Raw genomic sequence first — 25,627 nt, forward strand, 5'->3', positions numbered from 1 at the left:
TACGATCTTTTAGACCAATGAAGCAACGAGGCGTTTTAAAAATTTTCCGTCCACCATTTTAGGTTGGTTAAATGACAACTGGCGATTACGAGGTGAAGAAATTCGTCTTTCAACAACCCAAATTAAATAACCAACAAGAAGACACTTCGTTGAAAGGTAGCTAACGTTAGATAATTATTTTTCGATTATGAATGGGTTTTTTCCATCAGTGAACGAGAAGTTTCAATGGAATATCCCATCAGCCGATTGATGTATCTGGAGTGGCAGCAGCGATTAGCCTACATTATGCTCTTTGGTGACAGCACACTAGATAGCAGATAACCTTTTTGGTGCGGATGTATCTGAATAGCTAGCTAACATTGATTAGCTAGTATAACTTAGCTGGTAGCGCAGTCAGCATGTAGAACAGTTGCGGCTTGATAACACATTATATTCTCTCTGATAGCGCTACTGCCCTATGTTACAGCTGTATCTGATTGAGTCCGGTGATGTAACGTTAACTAGTTAACTAAACTAGTTAACTTTAGCTAAATTGCCGGTCACCGTGTAGGCTTTGTTAAACTTGGCTATACGCTAACGCAGCGTTCTGCTCTGTGCATATTTTTAGCTACTTGGCTATCGTTAGTTTTTGCAGGTTGCTATCACTGGTATCTTTTTAAATTGTAGCTACTTAATCCTAAAAACATACAATAAATAATGCTGGAATGCTTGAAATTATTCAAGTTATAACGTTACAAGTTAAGACACGAACCCGCAAGGGTCTTCCTATTTGAAGGCTTGTAGTTTATCAGCTTAGTAGGACCTAGGTACATCCCATGGTGTCTATATTTGGGGGCTGTAGTTTAAATGTCAATTCGGTGTGGTGCTCTTGGGTTTGTTTTAAAATGTTGAAGCTGGTGTTAATATGTGTTGGAATATGGAAAGACAAATGGACTAAATTACATTAAGGAACCACTTAAATCTTTATTCAGCCAAGTTTGTTAAAGCGATAACCATGACACTTGAAACCACCGGCCGTTTCCATTCCATTTAATTTAAATTAAATACAGTGAGCATTGGTAGCATAACCCACCACCTGAAAGATTGCAAAGCTCTACTTGGATTTGTGATTGTTTCATATTCACAAGCTGCTCGGATGGTGCTTGCTAGAACAGCCATCAGTGTTCACAGGGTGTAATCATGCTACATGAGGTAATTAAAATAAATAAAACCGCTAATCAGAGCAAGTTATTAACAGATTTGAGCTTGTGTTTTTTCGCTTACTAACTAAAGAAAATGTTGTAGTAATCGATACAGATACCTATTCCAGTAAAGTTAGTCTTCCTGTCTTCTTTTTCTTTCTTTGTCGTTCTTTTTCCCTCTTTGACTCTGACCAACAGCTCCAGGCACATGAAACTGCCAGTAATTGATATTGATATTTTGGCAGTGCTCTACATTCAGCTGAGTGGCTGCCAGTGTGCTGACATTGATGACCCTGTGAGAGAGAGGGAGGGGGAGAGAGAGAGAGATTTTGAATTTGAATTTGAGTGGGGAGGTGGAGAGAGAGAGAGGGAGAGAGATGCGTTGTCTCTGTCAGAAACATGTGAGTCAGGGTATCACAGCAGTACATTTGCCAGTGGCCTCAGTTTATCCACTAGTGTGTGTGTGTGTGTGTGCCTGTGTTTGTTTGTGTGTGATGGAGACAGAGTGCATGCATTTTGAAATGGGAGAGTGCTTGTTTTCACTGAATGTGGTGTAAGGTCCTGGGTCAAAGAGGTGACGGCAGGTCTCTGGTTTCAGTGTGTGTCCTCGGCCCTCTCTGACACTGATACACATGTTTATAATTCATAAGCTGCTTTACTTTCGGGAGAGTGGCTTGTGGCTTGAAATTCGTCTGTCATGGTGGTCAATTGCTGTGCATTGTGGGATTGGCTTATAGTGAATTTTACGCTTTTTATGAGACCAGAGTCATGTGTGTAGCAGGGCTCCGCAGTTCTCCCATTTTAGAAGCATTTTGTGTCAGCAAATGTATGTCTGCTAACTGGAAAAATAATGTAGGAGCAAATATTCAAATTGGAATGCATTAGTGTGCTAAATTTTTTAACTTGGGTGCACACGTCCTCCATGGAAAAAATGCTAGTGTAGACATCTGTGTAGGGGCCTGAAGTAACCTATAGCTAGTGGCTTGAGAGAGAGAGTAGCTGTGAGTGAGCTGGGCTTTGGCCCAGAAGACTGTACGCTGAAAGCCTGCAAGGGTTGTTAGGTAACTTGAACTGGTACAGTGAATATCTTGACAGTTGTATAAATAATCTCAAAAATATATTGCCCTGAATCACCCAGGATTTAGCCATTTGCAGATGGTGTCAATACTCAAGGACCAACCATCAGCTGCCTCTGTATGACCAGCACACAGAGAAGGAAACTGAGACATGACCTTTTAATTGACTGATTTGAAAATGTTTTGATGTTGGGTAAGAGAAATGATGTACTGCCTGCAGCTGTTGACTAAACAATGGGTCTGGGAGGTGACAGTTTCCAGTGCTGTTTTGGGGGGCATGGCTGCAGGCTTTTGCAGGCTTTTATTCTGGATAAGTTTGCTGTGTAATTTGGGCTGAATTATTAGACCCCTTTTCACTATTTGTTTAACAGACACTATTTGTTTTAAAGGCACTGTCAGAAAAGAAGCTGGGCTGAAGTAGCAGGAACTCTGACCTCATACAGTACATGTCCAGTTGTCCTATTCGGTTGGAGGACAGGTTTCTCCAAAAACTGCATAAAATATTCCCTTAGAAAAGACAGTGACCTTTAATAAATATATACAGGTACATTTTAAATAAAAAATACCAAAATCTGCTTTAGTCTCACACACTGCTGTTCCCCATTTCTTTTTTGAGTCAAACTAACATAGAGATGTAGAAGTCTGACTGTGACTTGCTCACACTTTTCTTGGTTGATCAGTTCATATAAACAATCATGCCTGATAGAGCTAGGCGTTGCTTGGTTTCCCATCTGCTATGTAAGAGGTGGGGTATCTCTCAGGAACAGGAATTCCCCTGCAGCTTTGCCCTCCTGACCTCCTGGAATGGCAGTTGCACCAGCAGGTTCCCCCTTTATTGCAGATGACCCTAGTCACTGGCCTGAGATTGACACATTGGTCAACAGGAAGAGACTAATGGGATCCCAGAGGACAGGCTCGTGTACATGCAGTATAGAGAACTGCCTCCCTGACACACACACACACACACACACACACATATAGCAAAACTCAAAACTGTTCCATTTTGAGAGGCAGTAAACTGGCTGTGAACCTGGCTGGATAGATCAGCTGTTCTGATCAGAGACTCACCGATCTCCTTTTAATCCACACGCACAAGCACACATGTACGTACAAGCTCTCACACACACACACACACACACATGCGCATACACTAAGGCAAACTCAGTCCTCCGCCTGCACAAGGGAGACTTATTTCATCAGAGCGAAGGAGGAGCCAGGAGTCCTCTGGGTTTTCAAGTGTTGTTTAGAAGGAAAGAAAGTTTCCCATAGGGAGGTGAGGCTTAAAAGAGAATCATGTTCACAGCACATGCATTTTCATGTTGTTGTAAATAATTTCTGGTTCTGTATGTCCTGACGTATTTGAGCATCGTGTGTTAGTATTTTGTGGAGTGGGATTGCTGTCCTCCCTGGGTGGAGGCAGTGAGACTGCTCTGATGGGGGGAGGGGGTGTGGGCAGTGAGAGCGAAGTGCACTGAGCCCAGCTCCCTCACACTTAAGCTATTTGTGTGCATGGCTGCCCTTTTGTTGAGGGAGGACTGTGTTTATATTTAAACTGTGCGCTCACTTTCAGGAGCCAGAGTCATCCCCTGGCACTTACTGGCCCTGGCGGCCGTCTTTACCTTTAAATTTCTTATTTTTTAGTTACTCAGACGAGCAGGATGTTTCCAGGAAACTGCGACTAAGGTTACCCGTGAGAAAGAGCACGCGGCATGTAGCAATAGCGCGGTCGTTTTCAGAACGTTTCCCTGGCGCCTGGCTGGATTTGGATTGTAGTGAGTCGTGCCATCTGCTCTGTTTGTGGAGACAGGAACACGCTGTTCTCGTTTGTGGCCAGCGCTCTGAGAAATGGATTCGCCTCTGTGTCGCTTTGGGAGTCTGAGATGAAGCTGAAGCTGGGAGTGGCACTACGCAGCTTTCGTATGCGCGGAGGGGAGGAGCTGGAGCTGGACTCCGCTCAGGCTGCTGCTCGCTGCCTTTAAAAGCTGCCCAGCTGAAGCATTCGCCCTCTGCAGCGTGACGCCCCACAGCCTTATGCTGACCATGCCAGTGTGGACTGAGACTGGAAGCCTAGGGCAGCTTGTTATTGGCCACACCCAGGGAGGCAGGGTTCTAGTTAGGAGGGTATCGTCCGCATCATCACACAGTCACAACATCTCCAGTGGAGCAGGTGCCTGGAAGTCTTTGCATTTCAGTATTTACTGAGGAGCTCTGCAGAAGAACTGCAGGCTTAATTGAAAAGGGTGCATATTTTGTGTGTACGTACGTACGTGCGTGCGTGGGAACCTACTGCGCCTTCAGACGATCCCTCAGACCGGTTCTCTTTCTCACGCCGGCCCGCATACTTCTCTCCAGCTTGTCATCCGCCCCATTACACCCCCCCCCCCCCACTGCTACATTCTGCCGCTTCTCCTCATACTTCCCTCTTTGTACTTCTTTTCTTCTCCTCCTCTCTTTCTTTGTCTCTCTGGGTTTTTTGTTTGTTCGCTGTGTGATGGTGAGCCCTGTTTTACATGTCTGAAATGGAGACATGACAGTCTGAAAGTTTAAAGAGGGGGCAATTCCAGCTAAACAGTAAATGGTCACATGGCCATTGAAAATTCAAACTAAAAATAGGCTAACGCTGCAAGATGATTTTCATAATATATTTTGCAGATGCAAGTGGAATACATGGAAGGATTTGCAGTATTTACACCATTATCAAAATTTGTATGGTATAATATCAATTTTTGTCTAAAAATCCTTTTTTTAAATCCATTCTAGAGCAGTCCATGGCCTCATGACAAAGTTCTTATTATTGCCTATTAATATGGATATCAAAGTTCTGAACACACCATATGGACTTCTTCAGTAATAGCAACTGTACTGGTACCTGCTGATTTACTTTGTGGAGTTTGTATTGTAACGTGAGTAAGATAAACATTGCCATGAGGTTTGAACTTAAGTTGCTCCCATAATTTTTTGGAATGCCCAAGAAGGCCCCACTCTCCAACGCTGAAAGGCAGAATTATTTTCAGGGAAAGAAAGAAAGCCAGAGGAGAATATGAAGCATATAAGGCTAAACATAGAGAACTAAAATGAAGTTGAGAAGAAAGTTGTTGCCTAGCCTTCCCTTCAGAGTGCAAAAAGGTTAGCAGTCAAGAAAGGTGTCGCAGAGTTTAGGAAACGGTCAGAAGAAAGCAAAGCCGATGAGGGTGAAACAACAGCAGCATTCCGCTTTACTCAAGCGATTGCCATGGCAACGACTCCTGCTAAACGGCATCTAACTAGCACATCAAGGAGAGGAAAGGTCTTCTGTGGGAGGCTGTGCATAGTGAATGCCTGAAAAATGATGACGCACAGGATGTTTCTGGACCAAGCAATCCCAGGCCATACAGACTTAGCAAAGAGGAGCAACAGGGGGGTTGCTATGGGGGCGGAGTCTCGCGCAGATGGAAGCGGGAGGAGGCACGGGACGTCTGCGGCAGGATCCGGCCGCGTAGACGGCCTGAAACGACCGCTCGTGAACGCGGACCGCTCCTGCAGCTGACCGACCCAGCTGGACTGCATGTGCCCTGCAAAACGCAGTGGGACCCGGGAGCGTGAGGGGGGTGGGGTGGGGGGGTGTTATTTAGGAGCAAGGCAGGGGTATCTGTATGACTCACTCTCTTTACCCTCCCCAGTAACAGCAACAGCATGCTCTTATATGGTGGCCTGTGCCCTGTTTGTTGAAGCCCAGTATACAGGGCTGTTGGAGCAGGCTGTGACTGCATGTACAGCCAGTGCTAATTCTAGTCCCTCTGCTGCCCACTTTTACACTGAGCATGCCAGTCACTCAGTCGCCTTACACCTGGTTATACATCCTCCTCACTTCAGACCTGCGCGTGCGTGCGTGCGTGTGTGCATGCGAGCGTGCTCAGAACATGCAGGAGCACGGTAGCTGAGCTCTTTAGTGACATTGGGAGGTGGTGTTGGGGAGGCGTTAAGTTGAGGGATGACACACTGCAGCTTGACGACACCCAACCACACACTGCTCATCACTGCCTCAGCTCATCTCAGTCCACAGCCCAGTTCTCTCCCACCACAACATCCTCATTCATATTCTCACCCGCATACATTAGCACTCATCTTCATTTACCCTCATACAGTCACTCATACGTAAGTTTCACAAAGGGACACACGTATACACACACTGACACTGGCCTTCGTACTTTCTCACACACACACACACACACACACACGCACAAAAACGCACGTGCACACTCACCTCCTGTCCTCTGCCCCTGGTCTTAAACGTTCTGTATCAAATGCAAATTAATTTGGCTGTGTAAATATGAAGGTAGCAGATAGGCTTTTTTTTTTTGTATGTTTTTGTCAGAGCCTTTTGGAGCAGCGCTGAGCGTGTCGGTCCGTGGGCTGATGGGGGCTTTCACTCTGTGGGTCTGTGTTTTTCCACTCTGCATGTCTCCCTCAGCATCACCGCTGCATCCACTTCACACCCGCACCACAGCTGCAGATCTCTCGAGTGGAAAATTCCACTCTGGTTGGGGGGGGGGGGTGCAGACTGGGAGCGAGCGAGCAGTACAGAGACTAGGAGAGATCTTCAGTGTAATTTACTGATGTACAGTGTGATGTTTTTGATTGACAGATGGCTGTGCACTTAAGCTGATGATGGGGTCAGTGTGTTAAGGCTTCCTCTTTCAATTAGAGAGAGGATCAGAAACAGGGATGGAATACAGAGAGAGGGTGCAGGCATTTTTGGAGGGGTGCAGTTTTGGCTTGGAGGAGGGGGGCGGGGAGAGTCTACACGGGATGTTCTTCTGCAGAAACATGTGAGGCTGTATTCACATGCAGGGCAACAGTGCTGATCCCTGAGTCTGCAGCACCAGAACTGCACACTGCACTACACCTCCCACATGCACACACTACTGTGCTTCCCACACAAGTAGACATCTTAGCGTAGCTTATAGTTCACTGTTATGTATAGAGTAGTTTGGTTTGGGTATGCATTGAGCTCAGCTAGACCCTGATATTTTCTGCGTGTGTGCGTGTGCGTGCATGCATGCGTTCGTTCGTTTGTTCGTTCGTTCGTTTGTTTTTTGTGAAAATTTCTATAAAATGTTGCCTAAATATATAGTTTTATGGGCCAATTTTATTTTTACACGAAACCTGTAGCTAAATAGCTTAAATACACTATATTGTAACTAACATGGATCCTTATTTTGTCTGGGCAACGGGGTTACAATTATTACAATTACATATTCAGAATGTAACTTTTTTTTTACATTTTAGATTTGACAAGGTTGATTTTCAAAGAAGAAGTGTCAGCCCAGTGTGTGTGTGTGTGTGTGTGTGTGTGTGTGTGTGTGCGCGTGTGTGTGTGCGCGTGTGTGTGTGTGTGTGTGTGTGTGTGTGTGTGTGTGTGCGCGTGTGTGTGTGTGTGTGTGCCTGTGCCTGCTGTCCTTCTACATGTATTATGTATCCAGGTTAAGACAGCAGATCTCAGGCGTCTCCCTGCAAATGATCACATTTCCGTGTTAAACTTTTACACCCCGGCTTGAGTTTCAGAAAGAGCCGGAGATCTCTGTGACGTCTGACTCCACATGCCAGTATGTCTCTCCTTTTCCCTCTGTACCTTCCTCTCCTCAGTGAATGAACAGGTCATACCTCAGATTTTTCTTTCATTTAAAAAACACTACTTCAAACTTGTACAGGACAAAGTATAGCTATAATTTGGTTGTATCAGGGAATTAAAGAATCTGTTATTTTCTTCTGAAACTCTTTTTTCTCTCAGTTTCTTTTCATCACAACCTTCAGTGAAAGGCTGATTTGGTCAGTTTGAAATAGGCAAGTTTTCTGTTTCAGAGCCAGTGAGAAGTGCTGAGACAAGAGAATTGATTTGTACAATGTCACTTGGCTTCTTGGGTTTCTGGTTTTTAGAGGGTCCATTGGTGGATAAAAAAAGCTGTGCAAGATAATATAGCCTACTTCTATTTATAGGCTACTTAGTGAAAAGGAGAGCTTCCTCCATAGGTAAGATTTTAAATGAGATATCTACGACTTCTAGCATAAATCTGCTGGCTTCTTTGGGCAATCATTCTGTTGGCATCGTTGTGCGTACTTGTCAGGCTCCAGGTTATTTAAGTTAAGGTTATGTGGGGCGATATCATTAGGGGTTATGACAATTACCAGTGCAAATGTGACAGGGAGACACATGACCGGTTTCTTTTGGCTTCACCCCAGAGAGTTCTTTAGATGCAAAGTGTCCCTAATGTGCCCTGGCGTTCTCGGTTCCATTTCATTCTGCTGCATCTGCTATACCAGGCTTCTGCTGTCCCTCTGTGAAGTTCAGTAACCTGTGAACCTTTCTGCACTTTTCTGGGTTTGGCTGGGATGGGATACCAACAGAAGACCCAGTTTCCAAAGCCCCCTAGATCCCCCTCCTGCTCCTCAGGCACTGAATTGTCTGAAAAGACTGCATTCCTATTCCAGGACGGCTAACGGGCCTCTTGGGCCAGGCCATTGATCTTCATCCTGTGTGAGATGCCGGCTGTGGCCACAGAGAACATGGTCTGAAGTTCTGCATGCCGGTGTGATGAATGCCTGTTAGCGGAGCACGTGTGCCCTCCATAAGCGCTTGTCTCCGGAGCGCTTGGACGAGGCATCCGCTGCGCCTTCTCATCGCAGCACGTGTCAGCGGCTCGAGAGAACGACACCGTCCTGCAGTTCTGGGAATCCCAGGAACTTGACCACCGTGCGCTCTGTTTGGGGGTGTTGAGTGGGGCGAGAGGCCTGGTCTAACCAGAGGCCATTCCTCCACATTCCCTGCATGCTCTCCTGCTCTCGTGGAGGTGCGGTGTGGGGTGTTCGGCACGGAAACGCCCGTGAGAGCGTTGAGACTTCCAGACCAGAGCAGTTCTGCAGGTCATCGGTGTCTATATTAGTGTGTGGAAAGTCCCTCTGTTGTGTGGAAGGCATTGGTAACACAGGTCAGTGCCTCCAGATCTGTCTGGAGTGATGAGTTTAAGTGGTGACACAGAGTGTGAGCTGTGCAGTGTAGTGGGTGTGTTCTTTCAGAATTGTTTGTCATGTAAACTAAGCTAATTTGAAAATGTCTCAGAATTTTCATATGTATGGAAAGCAGAAACACAAGTGATTGAGATGCAAATACCCTGCCCCTCCAGCATCCAGATTTTTGGACACACTTGTAGGAGAGGAATACGCCATTTCCACTGTGCAGCTGGAAGCAGACTGGCTCATTGTACCACTCATCCACCATGGGATTGGAAACAGGCCAGCTGACTTGGTTCAGGCTCTATTTGCATGCTTTCGTGTGCTGATCTGTCTTGAGTTCACCAGGTTTCTGCTTTGCTTAGGGCTAATTTGGCAGGCTGTGTAACAGCCTTGCTCCTCCCAGTGTCATCACAAAGAATAGATTAAATAAGCACAGCAGAGGTAAAGGCAGGAGACGGAATGTGGCTTTATCTGAAGGGACCATGGCTTCAGAGAAAGTTAGGAGACAGCATGTGGCTTTTTCTGAAGGTACCGTAGCTTGGCTGCTGGTAGAGTCCGGGCAGTTTCTCAGTCACGGCAGAGGGCAGCAGTCAGTGTGAGGGCATGTAGAGTACTGCAGCGCTGCTTGAGGGCGATGCAAACAGGAAAAGCCACCCTGCTGTTCTGGGGTCAGGCTGTGTTAGCTCTCGCTCTGTGGAAGAGAAGGCTAAACCTGGTTTTAGCTGTAATAAGAGACCGTGTGGCCTAAATCCAATCCCCTGAGACGTAAAGGTGATGTGAGCCTGAGGTTAGCCCGGCCGCAGGCTAATGACTGGGCCGGAGGCGGGCCTTGTTTCCGGCGTGTAAGCGCCTGTGTGATGCCTGGTCAGGGTAACCATGGCGTAATGGGCAGAGCGACCGCCGCGGCTGTGTGACGGTCGGTGTGGCTGACCGCGCCCGTTCTGCTGTTGAGAAAGAGGCGGGGAAGTGGCCTGCCTGCGCATGCCCCTCAGCCCGATTGGCCGAGCAGCAGCAGCCGCAGCAGGGGGGAGAGGTGCGAGTAACCGGAGCGGTGGATGGGGGGGGTGTCCCTGAGCCCCCTCCTGCGTCACTTCGCCAGGCTCGCCGTGTCTCCTGGACGTGCCCCAGGGACACAAACCCGAAATCGGATCTCCTTTTGGGATCGGGTGCCGTGCCACAGCAAAGGGCGCCACAGCCGGCTCCACTGATCTGAGGCCTTCGCCTCCACCCTTTTCTCCACCTCTCATCAACACCACACTCCCTACTATCACACTCTAACACTCTTTAATACCACTCTAGTTATTACTTCCCATGATCCTCCCTGTGCTGTCTCACACTCATCACTGTCTCTCTTCTGCATTCTTCTCATCAGCAGACTCTCCTACCATCAACAAAACCACCTGCTGTGTCACTCTTCATTAAAATCATACACTCTTCATTAATCCAACCTTTCCAACAGTGTAAACATTGACAGGGAATTCTCCAAAACTTCTCGTTGATGGGACACTGTAGCACTGTCCTTTCTGAACTCCTCTATAGTGAATATATGCTGTGCCTTCTGGCTTTACCTTAGTGTTCAGGTGAGTGTGTGTTTGGTGTGTGAGTCTGTGTGTGTCTGTGTGTGGCATGTTTGTGTGTCGAGCCCCTCTGACGTATGGTTTCCCTGTTGTCACCAGCAGAGAATGTGCTTTTGAAATCAGTCTGTGTTCATGGCGCCATCTGATTTCAGCATGTTCATGTCATTATAATGAACAGAATATTCGTGGCATTCCTGCTGCAGCTGATGTCCCTTTGTTTGCTGTCACACAGAAAGATTGTGCTCATTACTATTTCATTACTGGAGGCCTGATGAATACTTGGCACGGAGCAGTCAGATATTTACTCCTCCTACCATTGCTTTTTTGCGACCCAACATTTTGAAAATGCTGTTATGGCTTATATCTGTGTTTGCCGTTTGTATACCCTCTCTGCATTCACTCCTGCATAGTCTTCTCAAGATTCAGTTGTATCTTACGTGAACTTTATTTAGGCTACCTCTAATGCTGCTTTTTTCAGAGGTGCATTGTCTGTCTAGAAATCGTAATAACATGACTGGTATTTGGCATTTGCATCTCTGTGCGATGTTGACTACAATCAAGCAGGAAAATCAACCCTTATTATTGTGTGAATACAGGCTGCAGTCGTTCAGTCATACATTTGCATTAATGCTCATGATCCGACTTGCTGTTGCAAATGAATCGTGTGAAAGTTCCCTATAGTTTGTTTTTCAAGCATTTTTAATTTGTTGTTGGATTTTTATGTTGCGTTGGAATAAAAGTAGCTAGCCTATATAGTTTGCCTGTGTGTTTGAGCATAAATTAAAGCTGATTGTCTGTGTTTTTTAATTTATACACTTTCCTCATTTCCATTAAGGGTGCCCGTGATTGAACTGTGTGTGAGCATGTGTGTGCGTGTGCTAACAGGGAGTTGCTGTTGCTGTTGGCTGTTAGGTTGAACTCTGGCTGTGATCCTGTATTTTTTCACTCCTGTTTGCTACAAAGCTGCGCCCGGCTGATGACCACAGATGAACTTGGTGGTTATGAGGAGTGAATCACACTTCAGGTTTCCCTCACTCTCTAAAAAGCACAGCTTACCAACATCCATTCTGTACACCAAAAAAATAAAGACGCAGCATTGCTTTCCAGTATGCACAGTCATAGCAAAAAGCAGTGAATAACACAGCAAACACTATGGTAGAACAATGTCTACTTAAATTATGATCATTTTAGCTGGCTGTATATTTGATTCATAGCCCATTTTAGTTTGCCAGGGTTTTCCTGCACACAAAGCGAGCGCCCTAAGACCTGGAGAGATGGGTGACCTTTTCTCTCCTGAGAGATGGGCTAAGACCAGCTGTGGCGCTCACATTGGTTATGTAAGAAGACAAAGGCACAGGTCGGCTCGCAGCTGGAGGGGGGTCCCCTGCAGGGCTCCTGGTCTTCGTACACCGGAAATTGGGAGAGGGGCTGTGAATGTTTGTCTGGCTCAACTGATTTCTAGTAAAGATGGGAGTTTCATAGCATCACGGGTGGTGTTTAAGGTATTCTCTTATAGGGATTTTATGAATGAATTTGAGGGCTATGGGAGGATATGAAATTATAAATATCTCGTGTACAGTAGCTCTGTAATGTGGTAAAGAACATTTACATGATAATTTAGCCTGTAATGGCATTTTTGCGCATATTCATGGTTGCAGTAGCCTGTATCGTAGTGATGGTGGTGGTGAAGAATGGCAGTGAGCTAGTAAACATGGTAAAGAGCAGTTGAGGACTGAGGTAAGGAGGTTGTCTCCGCTCAGGTCAGCGCTGGACACAGTGCTGTGGGATGCTGCTGATCCGGAGACCGGCCGCGCTCTGACGCAAGCGGCTTTGTTGTCCGCCGTCATGGAGCTTTTGTTAACTTTGTGCCCTCGCTTTCATCCCTCTCTTTTAATCCTCCTCTCATCTTCTTCTCTGTCCGCCCCACGCTGTGTGTGTGTGTGTATGTGTGTGTGTCATGCGCGCGCGCTTGTGTTTGTGTGGATGTTTGTGGGTGTGTGCGCGTGTGCATTTGTGTTTGTGTGTGTGTTTGTATGCATGTTGGTGTGTGTATATGTGTGTATCTGTGTGTGTGTGTGTGAGTGTGTGTATACACGCCCAGTGCAGAGTTACATTCATTTAGCAGATGCTTTCATCCAGAGGAGCTCTCCACTGACCAGGTTGATGTCAGGCCCCCTGTCCTGGTTCTTCGGGTCTGTGTTCAGTCAGGCTGAACCGTCCCACCCCCCCCACACGGGCGCTGTAAGCTCCGCCCCTCTGTGGGGCGAACAGGCAGGAGCCGAGGCAGGATGTGAAACGGGAGGATGGGTAAACGAGAGGGACCAGGACACGTCCCCCGACCCCACCCACTCTGGAGGCAGAGTTAGTGTGTGTGTGTGTGTGTGTGTGTGTTTGTGTGTGTGTGTGTGTGTGTGTGTGTGTGTGTGTGTGTGTGTGCGCGCATGCTGGGCACAGAGCCCGCTGTCTCGGGCACGCACATGGGTTATGTACAGGGCACAGAGGGGCTGGAGGGGATTCTGCTGCTGCTGGAGTGGAATCGTTAATACGCTCTGGGCCTGTGCTACAGAGTAGTGAGGTTGTGGAGGGGGGTCCGGAGAACCCCTCTTGCTGTTTAATCCTCGCAGGACGGCCCCCCACCCCCCCCCCCACACACACCACCTCCCATCCCCCAAACTCCTTCACTTCTCCCCTCGTTCCCCTTGAAAGCAGCCTCTCTCCATGGCAACACTGTTATCAAATGCAAGGAGAAATGTACTGGCACAGACACATGCAGCTGCTCCTTCTAAAGTGGGTCAGGGCATAGCCCCCCTCTGCCAGCCACCGCTCATCCCCTGTGGCACTGCCCTGCCATCTCTGTGTTGTGTAATGTTCCTGTGCATCTGTGTGTGTGTGTGTGTGTGTGTGTGCGTGCGCGCGTGCGTGCTTGTGTGTTTGTGCGTGCATGTTTGTGTGAATGTTTGTGTCTCCTCTGGTGTGAATGTCTCACGTAGCAGAGAGCAGGGAATGATATGCCATTGCAGGAACAGCGTGTGTTGTGTCTCCTGTGTCACGTTTTTATTTGTGTGATATATTAGTCGGGTGTATTCATATCCTCCATGGATTTCTGTATGAACCCCCAATCCTAATAGTATTTGTTCATTTTGCTTGCTTGTATGCGTTTGTGTGTGTGTGTGTGTGTGTGTGTGTGTCTGTCTGTCTGTGTGGATTTGTTTGTGTATTTTTAGAATATGTGTCTGAACAGCCAGGTCGCTGGAGGTATTTATATCCAGGCTTTACTTGGTGACCTGTCGGATTTGTGAGGCCTTCCCCTGTCTGGTGCGCAGCCAGTTGATCAGATGAGCCCTTTTCCACCGTGGAAGCCCAGGCAGGCAGTGGGGCTGTGCCCTTGACTGCACCTTTGCTGCACCTTTACTGTACCTTGACTGGGCTTTCTCAGCTCTCACCGGTGTGTGTGTGTGTGTGTGTGTGTGGTTTTGGTTCAGTCAACACCTTCACATTTACCACACTTTAATTTCACCAAATGCATGTGAAGCGGCCTGTGTTAAGCAGTACCCCCTCGGCCCTGGGCCTTGCCAAGTGTTTTTAGAGGCCAGTCAAGTAAAACCCAGTTTTTCTGGTTTGAGTCTGAGGTTGTCATGTTTTTGTGTGTTGTGAGGTCCTGGTCCTGCTCCAGAACAAACGTTGTATGAGTAAGTGATGGCCATTTCCTGCTCTTACTTGATCACTGTGTGCATAGCCAGTAGCACTCTCCATTATTTACATTCAAGCTGTAGGGACTTGCATAAGTGCACACAAAAAGGTGTAGCTAGCCAACAAAGGGCTGCTGCGGAGCGCTACAACCCATAGAACCACAAATTCAATCGTCAGATGACCCCACCTTGGACAGTTTGGCATAGAAGTTGTTGGGTGGGGGCTTATACCTGAGTTAGTTCTGCTTTGCCAGATGCCTTTCAGTCCCTTATTCAGTGGATCTATCAGCACACCTGCGCTGTGTGGCCATACCGCTTTCACAGCACGAATGCACTGTGAGGAGAGGAGCCTGTGTATTAGCACTGCCTCATAGAGTCAGTCAGCTCTACCGTGGGCCTGTGTCTGCAGCAGGCTCGTCATCATGATGCAACAGCACGAGCTGGAATAGGCTAAAGGAGAGTTGAGACTCTGAATGTGTGGGATTGACAGTGACGTGGAGCTGTGTGTATGGCTGGAACTGAATAAAGGATAGCTTATAATGTGGATGTGTGGGATTGACAGTGATGTCTGTGTATGGCTGGAACTGAACAGAGGATGGCTTATAATGGGAACGTGTGGGATTGACAGTGATGCAGAGCTGCAGATATGGCTGTAACTGATCTGTGGTGGCAGATAGGGGCCCAGTGGAAGAACACTACCCTCTTAGGCTTGTAATGCGGAGTAGCAGAGCACCGGCAGCATATAAAAATAGTCACGCCTTGTTCCCAGTGGCTTTCTCCCCTGGCCTGTATAATGCTGGAGTGCATCTGGATCAGTCACATTCCCAGGCACAGGTGCTGTGTCGGCCGGCCCGTGCACAGGGCCCCAGCAGAATGACTCACAGCATCTGAATCCTCACCCCACAAACACGCTAAATCCCCTGTAATCCCCAGGGCGTGACCCCGTTTGCTCTTCGGCGCCTTCGCGAGATCGAGTTTGGCGGGTGATCATTTTTACGGCGGACCGAATGGCGCTCTTAGTTACCATTACCAGACAGATCACGATTAAATGGTCACAGATGGGCCAGTTATCTGCGGTGGAGAAAAAGCACAATTTACGTTCACTGTCCCTGGAAGAACGGCTGAGGCAGGCTGATTGGCCCAGGCCAGATCAGTGGATTGCCGATCGTCCTGACAGAAGGGTGCACACAACTCAATGCAGACGTGAGCTGATGGATGGCTGGTGCGCGTGCAGGAGCACTGCAGCTGGCTCACTGTCAGGCCTTCACATTGACATGCAATTACAATTGAAGTTACAGTTGGGAAGAGCCCTATGGGGAATGGTGTCAACAGTGCAGCCCTATAAAGACGTGGACTGACTTCATTTGAACTCAGCTGCTACGTGCACAGATTACTGTGTCAGAATGTGTAAAGTGAAAGTAGTGTGTAAGTAATTTTGTCTTAAAGGGAAGTGAGAAATTAGTATTTTTCAGAAAATATGGTCTATAATTGCTAATGACTGTGGTGCAGAACAGAGTCCTTTGATAGATGCAGGAGTCCTGTGTGCCACAGCTGATTTCAATGTAATAGCCCATGGTATTAGGTGTGGGTGGAGGGCTGGGAGCTGGGAGAGGCCTGGGCTGAGACGTGGCTCTGAATCGCCCTGCCTGCGCAGTGGCATCGCAGTGGGAGAGCAGTTCTCCTGAGTGCAGGCAGCAGCCCCTGTTTGTGCGCTTGCTGGTCTTTTGTCCTGCGCTCCACCTCCAGGCGTGTAGCGGCCGTTTGGGAGCGGTGGGGAGCAGTGGGGAGCGTTGGGCTGTATGGAGGCTGTCTGCGTGACTCTGCCGTGCTGGGTACGGGCCGGTGGCTGGGTGGGTGATGTGTCAGTGGGCGCCGGTGTGACTGGGACACGGGGCTGTCCCATCTCACCCTGTCACAGTTTCAGGCCGCCATGCTTCTCTGTAGGAGTTTAATTCTAGATTTTTGTGGCCCATTCTTCCTTTTGTGTGGTCCAGAAGGCTGGATTGTGGACTGGTGTCTCCCCTGCCGCTGATCGTTACAGCTAATGTCAGCTCCCCCTCGGCCCCCGTTAGAGCTATAAATACCCACCCCAGCTCATGCAGTAGCATCTCTGCACCACTAGAGGTGGCTCTCTCTGAGCAGCGGTGCTTTAGTTCCTGTTTGTGTGTTTTAATCTGTGCTAATTGGAGCGTTGGGATTAGGTGGCCTGATCTGTGCAGCCCCCAAAGACAGCATCCACAGCGGAACACCAAAGCCCTTCGCAACCCCCCCCCCCGCTCTGTGGCTCCTTACGTAATGCTTATTATTAACCCCTCTCGGCCACCTTTCTGTATGTGTCTGTGTGTTTGTGCTTGTTTTTTGTTTGTTTGTGCGTTTGTTTGTTTGTGTGTGTGCTTGTTTGTTTGTGTGTTTGTTTGTGTGCATTTGTGTGTTTGTGTGTGTGTGTGTGTGTTTATGTGCATTTTTGTGTTTGTGTGTGTGTGTGTGTGTGTGTGTGTGTGGGGGGGTCATAGGTTTGTTGATGTTGCTTTAGTTCCTGATCTTGAGCATACTCAACCCCAGCCCATCAGTCCGTCTGTCTGTTTCTCAGCCTGTCAGTATATGGAGAAGTGTTTCTCAGTGACAGGGCGCTCCTGTTCTTCTGCATGTCTCAGTGGAGGCAACCCCTCTCGTCCTCTGTGTTTTTCTCTCTGTTTTTCTTCTTCTTTCTTCTTTCTGCTTTCCCCCAACCCCCCCTCGCTTTCTTTCTCTCTCTTGCTCTCGCTCTCTCTCACTCTCTTTGTTTGGCTGCTCGCTTCTCCGGAGCTTCCACCCAACAACAGCTGCCTGCCGGTGATTGGCTGAGAGGCGGGCAGTGGGAGGAGCCTAACACCCTGTTGTGATCTTTTTCCATCCTGCTCATAGCATCACATTCAGTTTCAGGGAGCGAGAGACGGAGCGAGGAACCCAGCCGCTCTCACGCAGTTCACCACTGCGGCCCCAGCACAAACGCGGGTCTGTCCGTGCCTTAAACCCCCAAAACTAAGGGCTCCCACCCTGTCCCTCCCGGAGACGGACTACACGCGCGCGTTTCTCGCTGTTTTCCGACGCGGAAAGAGGAAATAAAAAGGCTGAGCAGGTTTTTTTTCTCTCCCCCTCTGCCGTTTCCTCCCTCCTGTTTGTGAAGCTGCAGCAGGGGCCTGCGGGAGGAGCCAGAGCCCTCGCAGGGTAGAGCGAGCGAGCGAGAGAGAGCGAGCTGCCTCCGCTGGATCCCGCGTCCCGCCGCCAGGAGTCTAATGCTGGCAGAGGATGAGTCCCGCGCTGGAGGCCATGCAGCCGGGAGAACAGCAGAGCTGTTCCAGCGCCAGCAAGGGCGTCCTGCAGGGGGTCCTGCTTGAGCCGTTCGTGCACCAGGTGGGGGGCCACTCCTGCGTGCTGCGCTTCAGCGAGCAGACCATCTGCAAGCCCCTCATCCCCCGCGAGCACCAGTTCTACAAGAGCCTCCCGGCCGAGATGAGGAAGTTCACCCCGCAGTACAGAGGTACGGGCGCCCGCCCCAAAGTACACACCCGCAAACGCTTTCATTCAGCCTGTGTGTGCTGCTGCTAGTGCCTAGCGCTCCCTCTCTCTCTCCCTCTCTCTCTCTCTCTCTCTCTCTGTGAATGACTTATAGCAGGTGTGTGGTGGGTCATGATGTGCTGTCTGGGTGATTTGTGTGCGGTGGATTCAGGTGCAGGCGTTGTGTGGCTGTCTGAGGGGACACTGTGAAGGGTAGGCTGGCTGGCCAGCGCGTCTGTAGGCCTGCGATGCGGGCGAGCGAGCGAGCCAGGGTACCGCGTTAGGGCTAACCGCCGTGCCGCTAGAGGGCGCCGTGCCGCGGACGCCCGCGTTCAGGGGGCAGGTAAGTGGGACAGGCAGGTGGGAGCGTTTTCCTTGTTCTTGTCGGAACGGCGCGATCGCGCTCCGTGTCTGTCCCAGCCCTTCAGGACGAGGCGCCGTCGCGGGCCCCCCCCCCACCCCCCCCAGGAGCCGCAGCCCGGGACGGGAAGGACGGAGGAGCGCCCCGCGCCCTGCCTGGACCCCTCGCCCCCCTCCTCGGCACCCCGGCCAGCCCGCGGAGCTCTCCCTGATGTTTTTTTAGGAATTGGTGCTGGAACTGGCTGACACCTGGAAATGGATGACATGTTGAAGGACAGGTTTGACGAGCTAGGCGATAATACCGCACGCAGACGCGTAGCTCCCGCCCACAGCACTCCTGTGCGCACACAGGCCGAAAGGCTCAGCGTAAGCACAGAGCGGTATGTGGAGAGAATGAGGAAACGTGGGGAGCGTGCCATAAATTTAGAATTGAAACGCAAAACACTCTGCTAATTCCCCCCAGGGTGTCATCTGGCAAGAAGAAAGATAATTGCAAGGTGATGACATCACTAACGGTGAAGATCATTGGCAGGAATTACACGGGACGATCTGCTGCTGGTTTCCTAACCAAACTTCAGCTCATCTGCCAGTTTAGTCGCAGAGCTTTGTTTTCTGTCTGTCTGTAACTGATGCTCTCGTTTCCTGATTTCAGTTTCGTTTATCAGTTGAAATTCAGCTGAGATTCAGAAGTGATGGACAGGTTTTTTTTCTGTTTGGTTTCTCTTAAGAGTACTTCCCCCGTGTAATGATTGGCTGTGTTCTTTTAACGTTTTGAAAGGATCGGGTTGTCTTTGTTGCCTTGCAGAGTGAGGGTGTGGATGAACTGTGCTGTCTTCCCTCCCCCTCCACAGTGAGAAAATATTTCTGCTGTTTCTGTGACAACTCCTCTACGAGGATGGATGGCTAACCATCTGTCTGTTTCCTGTGGTTCTCTCTCTTTCTCTCTCTGTCTCTCTCTTTCGCTCTCTCTCTCTCAGCTGCTTGTGTTAGATTGTACATACCCCCTCCCCTCCCTCTGAGCACTGTTAGTTGCTGGCTGGTGTACATTGCAGGGGGGGAGGGGGGGGGTGCTGTGTGCGGTCGTGGGAGGAAGTGCACAGAGACGGAAATAAACGCTGAGCTCACAGCACGCCGAAGAGACTCCGCACAGAGACTGTCCCGTAAATGAACTGCAGAGAAAGAGCGTGCACGGCAGACGAGCGTGCACGCCGGACCAGCCCGCGCAGGAGCCTCCTCGTAGCGTGCGGACCCCGCTTACTTCCTCACTCCTGTGTTAACGCGGCGTTCGCGCTGCCTGCTGAACCCTGTGTGAGGTGCACTTTTGTGGAGCCTGTCACTGTGTCAATATGTACAGCAGTGTGTTTTCGTAGGGCTGATCTCTTTGATCTGTTTGAGTCCTGTGGGTGAGCAGTGCGTCTATTTCAGCAGTTTGGAAGCCGTAATGTGTGAATATGAAGCTTATTTCTGTGATGAACCAGCTGTTCATTGCAAATAAAGAGATCAGATTGGAGTGAAACCACAAACGGCTCCTGTGATTTATTTATTTATTTATTTATTTTTGACTCTTAGCGGGGTTGTGTTGTTCTCGGTTGTACCTCCCTAACGCACACACGCTCACGCACTCACCCCTCCACATGCCCCAATGCTGCGTGTGCTGCTGTCCCTGCTGTGCTCTCTCAGGTGGGGCTCTGGCAGGGTGCTGCTGTCCCTGCTCTGTGCTCTCTCTCAGGTGGGGCTCTGGCAGGGTGCTGCTGTCCCTGCTCTGTGCTCTCTCAGGTGGGGCTCTGGCAGGGTGCTGCTGTCCCTGCTCTGTGCTCTCTCAGGTGGGGCTCTGGCAGGGTGCTGCTGTCTCTGCTCTGTGCTCTCTCAGGTGGGGCTCTGGCAGGGTGCTGCTGTCCCTGCTCTGTGCTCTCTCAGGTGGGGCTCTGGCAGGGTGCTGCTGTCTCTGCTCTGTGCTCTCTCAGGTGGGGCTCTGGCAGGGTGCTGCTGTCCCTGCTCTGTGCTCTCTCAGGTGGGGCTCTGGCAGGGTGCTGCTGTCCCTGCTCTGTGCTCTCTCAGGTGGGGCTCTGGCAGGGTGCTGCTGTCCCTGCTCTGTGCTCTCTCAGGTGGGGCTCTGGCAGGGTGCTGCTGTCCCTGCTCTGTGCTCTCTCAGGTGGGGCTCTGGCAGGGTGCTGCTGTCCCTGCTCTGTGCTCTCTCAGGTGGGGCTCTGGCAGGGTGCTGCTGGGACAGGCAGGGGTAAGACTGGCTCTGCATTCAGGCTGCGAGCAGGCTTGGCTGTGTGACTCACTGCTGCCCCCTCTCTCTTGCGCGCAGGAGTGGTGTCCGTCAGCTTCGAGGAGGATGAGGAGGGGAACCTGTGCCTCATCGCCTACCCCCTGCACAGCGAGCTGCCCGACATGGAGAACGTGGACCCCGACAGCGAGCCCAAGAACAAGCTGCTCAAGTGGAGCAACAAGAAGCCCTCCGCCCTGCTGCTGGACAATGACAACTACGGCAAGGAGCGGAGCAGGCACTCACGCAAGGAGGACAAGATCAAGAGGTGCAGAGACACACTGAGAAACGCTGAGATACACTGAGACACACTGAGACATTCCCACACTGAGACTTACTGAGACACTCCCACACTGAGACACACTGAGACATTCCCACACTGACACTTACTGAGACACTCCCACACTGAGACACACTGAGACACTCCCACACTGAGACGCTTACACACTGAGACACACTGAGACACACTGAGACACTCCCACACTGAGACACACTGAGACGCTTACACACTGAGACACTCCCAGACTGAGACGCTCCCACACTGAGACACACTGAGACATTCCCACACTCAAACACACTGAGACACTCCCACACTGAGACGCTCCCACACTGAGACACACTGAGACATTCCCACACTCAAACACACTGAGACACTCTCACACTGAGGCATTCCCACACTGAGACATTCCCACACTGAGACACACTGAGACATTCCCACATTCAAACGCACTGAGACGCTCCCACACTGAGACACACTGAGACGCTTTCACACTGAGACATTCCCACACTGAGACATTCCCACACTGAGACACATTGAGACACACTCACACTGAGACACACTGAGACATTCCCACACTGAGACACATTGAGACAATCCCACACTGAGACACACTGAGACACACTCACACTGAGACACACTGAGACATTCCCACACTGAGACTTACTGAGACAATCCCACACTGAGACACACTGAGGCATTCCCACACTGAGACACACTCACACTGAGACACACTGAGACACTCCCACACTGAGACACACTGAGACACTCCCACACAGAGATTCCCACACTCAAACACAGAGACATTCCCACACTGAGACAGGCAGAGACGCTCCCACACTGAGACTCTCCCACACTGAGACTCGCTTAGACGCTCTCACATTGAAGAACACAAAGAGGCACATCCATACTGAGACAATGTCACAGTGCAATATCAGAAGGCTTAAAATGCTTGTTCTATTAAAGTACAGGGGCTGTGGTACTGAGTGCTTTACGGTAATGTGCTCAGACTGGGGCAGGGCAAGCAGGGGTTAATCTGTACAGGGATTATGTCATCGGGAGCTTGGGCAGTGACACAGGCTTGACCCGCAGGGAGGTGGAGACAGCGAGGGCCTCAGAGTTAACAACACAAGCACACATGGTACACTGTGTGCACTGTCTGTCACACACACACACACAGTCTGCTCTCCTTTCCTTTCAGTCAAACATGAACATTCCTGTACTGAGAACGTAAGCGTGGTGCGACAGGTTGCGTCCGTGTGACCAATGAGAGCCTCTCGTTCCTCCGCAGTCATAACCGTGAGGAGGAGCTGGACTGGCTGCAGCAGGCCGAGGTGCTGTACTACAGCCTGGAGAAGAGCAATGCAGTGCCCCAGGTCAAGCACAACCCCTGGAGCCTCAAGTGTCACCAGCAGCACCTCCAGAGGATGAAGGAGAACGCCAAACACCGCAACCAATACAGTATCCTTCCCTCACAAAGCCAGGCCTCTGGAAATGTCCAGCAGTGTCTGGTACAGCGGTCCCTTTTCAGGCTTTGTAGACCAGCAGGTCTACTTCCTCCCACAGGCCAGCAGCTCCCCCAGACCAGCAGCTCTTCAGGCAGACCGATACCACGTCCTTCCCCTCACAGCGGTTTTCACTTTTACATTCCCAGTTTCACTTCAGCGTCACACTTCACTCTGAGCTTAGTTCCTCTCAGCCGATGCAGTAATAGGCATGTATTCCAGATGGCCGCTTTGCTGCTGCCTGCTGTAGAGCTGCTGATGTTCCTACAGTAGGAGGCCTCTCTGTCTGCTGCCGTTGCGCCTCCTTGACCCGCCCCCTTCCCAGAATTCATCCTGCTGGAGAACCTGACGTGGCGGCACACGGTGCCGTGCGTGCTGGACCTGAAGATGGGCACGCGGCAGCACGGGGACGACGCCACCGAGGAGAAGAAGGCCACGCAGATCCGCAAGTGCCAGCAGAGCACCTCGGCCAGCATCGGCGTGCGGCTGTGCGGCATGCAGGTGAGCGGGGCGTGGCCACGGGGCGGGGCTGTGCAGAGGGGGCGGGGGCGTGGGGCGGGGCTGTGCAAAGGGAGCGGGGTGAGCGAGGGGGCTGCGGGGCAGGGCAGCACAGAGGGGGCGGGGTGAGCAGGGGCCTGTAGGGAGGGGGCGGGGCCACAGGTAGGGAAACGCCATGCTCCTGGCGTTGGGGAGTAAAAGGCTCACTCGCAGAACGTGTCCCTGCAGGTGTACCAGTCTGACTCCGGGAAGCTGATGTTCATGAATAAGTACCACGGGCGCAAGCTGACGCTGCCGGGCTTCAAGGAGGCGCTCTTCCAGTTCTTCCACGACGGGCAGCGGCTGCGGCAGGAGCTGCTGTCCCCGGTGCTGCGGCGGCTCCGCGAAATGCAGGCGGCGCTGGAGGGCTGCGAGTCCTACCGCTTCTACTCCAGCTCCCTGCTCATCATCTACGACGGCGAGGCCCCCCGCGCCCAGCGCCCCCGCCTCCGCGGCGGGGAGGAGGGCGAGGAGGACGACCTGTCCGAGGAGGACGACGAGGAGGACGAGGAGGAGGACGAAGAGGCGGGCGCGTTCGGGTTCCCCTGCGGGGGCGCGTCGGGCGGGGGGGGCAGCGGCAGCAGCCCCGGCGGCGGGGTGATCAGCCGGGCGTCCGGGCGGGAGGGGTGCCCCCTGGTGGACGTGCGCATGATCGACTTCGCCCACACCACCTGCCGGCACTACGGCGACGCCAGCGTGGTGCACGAGGGCCAGGACAGCGGCTACATCTTCGGCCTGCAGAACCTCATCACCATTATCTCCCAGCTGGAGGAGCACAGCGCCGACTAAGCCACACCCCCTGACTGACTGATCGATCTGCAGCAAGACCTGCCTCCCCCACACATGCACCTCAGGCCACGCCTCCCCTGATGGGGGGCGGGGCTTGAGCAGGACAGTGGAACTAAGCAGGTGAAGGGAGGGGAGATGTTACTACTCCCACCGACCAAAAGGGACAGAACTAACTCATGTTCTGCTAGTTCTTTGTTTTTTTGTTTGTTTTGTTAGTTTGTTTTTTTTTGGTGTTTTTGGTGTTTCTTCTTTGCTTTTTTTGTTTTGTGCGTGCGTGCGTGTGTGTAGAGGAAAAGTTGAAATTTGTGATCTTTTTCCCACTTTTGTTTACTTGACTAAATGATTCTTAGCCTCATTTATGTTCTTGCACTGTTTTTTTTTCATTTTTATAGAATAAAAAACTTTAACGTACAAAGAACCTAAAAAATGTGTAAATAAAAACACAATAAAGCAATCATGGATTCCTAATCTTCCCAGGTCCTTCTGAAACAGAAGGTTCTGTCAGACACCGCACATCTAAACCACCAGCTTCGTGTGACACACACACGCACGCACACATACACACACACACACACTCACACGCACGCACATGCACGCACCCATATCCACACACACACACACACCCACAAAGTGTGCTGGGACTGAAACCATTAAGAAGTGGGAAGAATAGCGAGAGTGGAGACGACTGGAAAGGAGGAGAATAATGAAGAGAGGGAGCTGTGATCGAAAGAGGGAAGCTCACCGTCTGTCTCCCTGAGTTCTGCCCTCCGTGTCCCCCTGTGGAAGAGGATGGAGGGATGAAGAGGATATTGGTCCGGAATGAAAAAATGGTTTGGGAGGGGGAGGGGTCAACATCAGACTTTTTTTTGTTTGTTTGTTTTTGATTTTTATTTGTTGTCCCCGGTGACCCCCCCACCCCCCTCATCATTCCTGCAGTAGTCACTCAGAGAGAATATGTTAAGATATATTGTAGAAATGCAGAGAATATAGATCTTTATTTGGACTATTTCATAAAATTTTCATAAATTAAGCAAGAACTGATAAACTGTAAGGTGGATGACGTCTACATTCCATATTATTAATGGTATAATAATATTAATGACTATTGTTATTTGATGGATTCAGATACCTCTACCTTATATACATGTGTGTCCACAGTATGTCGGAGAATAAATAAAGACCTTTTTGTTTGTGTTCAATGCTCTTTTCCGTTTCTTCGGCTGTCACTTTGGGTGAGCTGGGGGTAGTAATATTACGGGGGTGGGGGGAGACGTGGACCTGTCTCATTCAGAATAAAAATTTTAAAAAGGCAGTCAGGGTGAAATGGAGTTTTGGAACTGCTTTGTCGATGAGTGAGATTACCGTTTTTTAACTGATCAATTAAGCCCCCTTGAGATAAATTGAAATGAGTCCCCTGTTGAATTTACGCATGTATTGAAACAGTAGTTTAAACAAACCTTTCTGAGTCATGTTAAACCAAGTGTAAGGTTTGTTGCTACCACACCGATAGATGATCCTTGATTTAACCACTACATTTCACTCATTACTCTTATCTAAATTAGGTTGCAGTGTAAATGAAGTTCATCTGCCTGAGATATATGAGCAGCAGTAGCAGACCTGGCTAATAGCATCGCCTGACTAGCAAGCATGCAGTGTGTGCTGCCAACCTGGAACCATGACAAATCTTAAACATCATCTGATACATCTGATACCATAAAAAGCTTTAATACCTTAAATGAGAAGTGCTGTGGGATGGGGATGGGAGAGGGGCCAGACACATTCTGAAGAGGTGGCTTTCAGTCTGTTGGAAGATGGCAACTGATAGGCATTCAGCCAT

General features: G+C 50.1%; 1 protein-coding gene across 2 annotated transcripts; it reads left to right on the forward strand.

Moving 5' to 3' along the window:
• On the forward strand, positions 1-24,989 carry LOC118211076 (inositol hexakisphosphate kinase 2-like). Of its 2 annotated transcripts, XM_035387862.1 has the most exons (6): positions 1-156; positions 17,680-18,033; positions 20,725-20,950; positions 22,251-22,420; positions 22,790-22,965; positions 23,191-24,989. In XM_035387862.1, the coding sequence occupies exons 2-6, from the start codon at positions 17,802-17,804 to the stop codon at positions 23,788-23,790; spliced, it is 1,404 nt and encodes a 467-aa protein (XP_035243753.1). In that variant the 5' UTR covers positions 1-156; positions 17,680-17,801; the 3' UTR covers positions 23,791-24,989. The 2 variants fall into 2 exon arrangements, with proteins under 2 accessions (XP_035243753.1, XP_035243755.1); XM_035387864.1 differs by lacking the exon at positions 1-156 and having other exon boundaries at positions 17,370-18,033.
• Positions 24,990-25,627: the final 638 nt, after the last annotated feature.

Source organism: Anguilla anguilla, chromosome 13, assembly GCF_013347855.1.
Source record: "Anguilla anguilla isolate fAngAng1 chromosome 13, fAngAng1.pri, whole genome shotgun sequence".
NCBI classification, from domain to species: domain Eukaryota; kingdom Metazoa; phylum Chordata; class Actinopteri; order Anguilliformes; family Anguillidae; genus Anguilla; species Anguilla anguilla.

What these genes read in the sequence shown, in the direction of transcription:
- LOC118211076 (XM_035387862.1), top strand. Translation starts at nt 17,802, where the DNA reads ATGAGTCCCGCGCTGGAGGCCATGCAGCCGGGAGAACAGCAGAGCTGT. An exon ending in AAGGAGGACAAGATCAAGAG is followed by an intron (nt 20,951 to 22,250) that starts GTGCAGAGACAC and finishes GTTCCTCCGCAG; the next exon opens with TCATAACCGTGAGGAGGAGC. An exon ending in CAAACACCGCAACCAATACA is followed by an intron (nt 22,421 to 22,789) that starts GTATCCTTCCCT and finishes CCCCCTTCCCAG; the next exon opens with AATTCATCCTGCTGGAGAAC.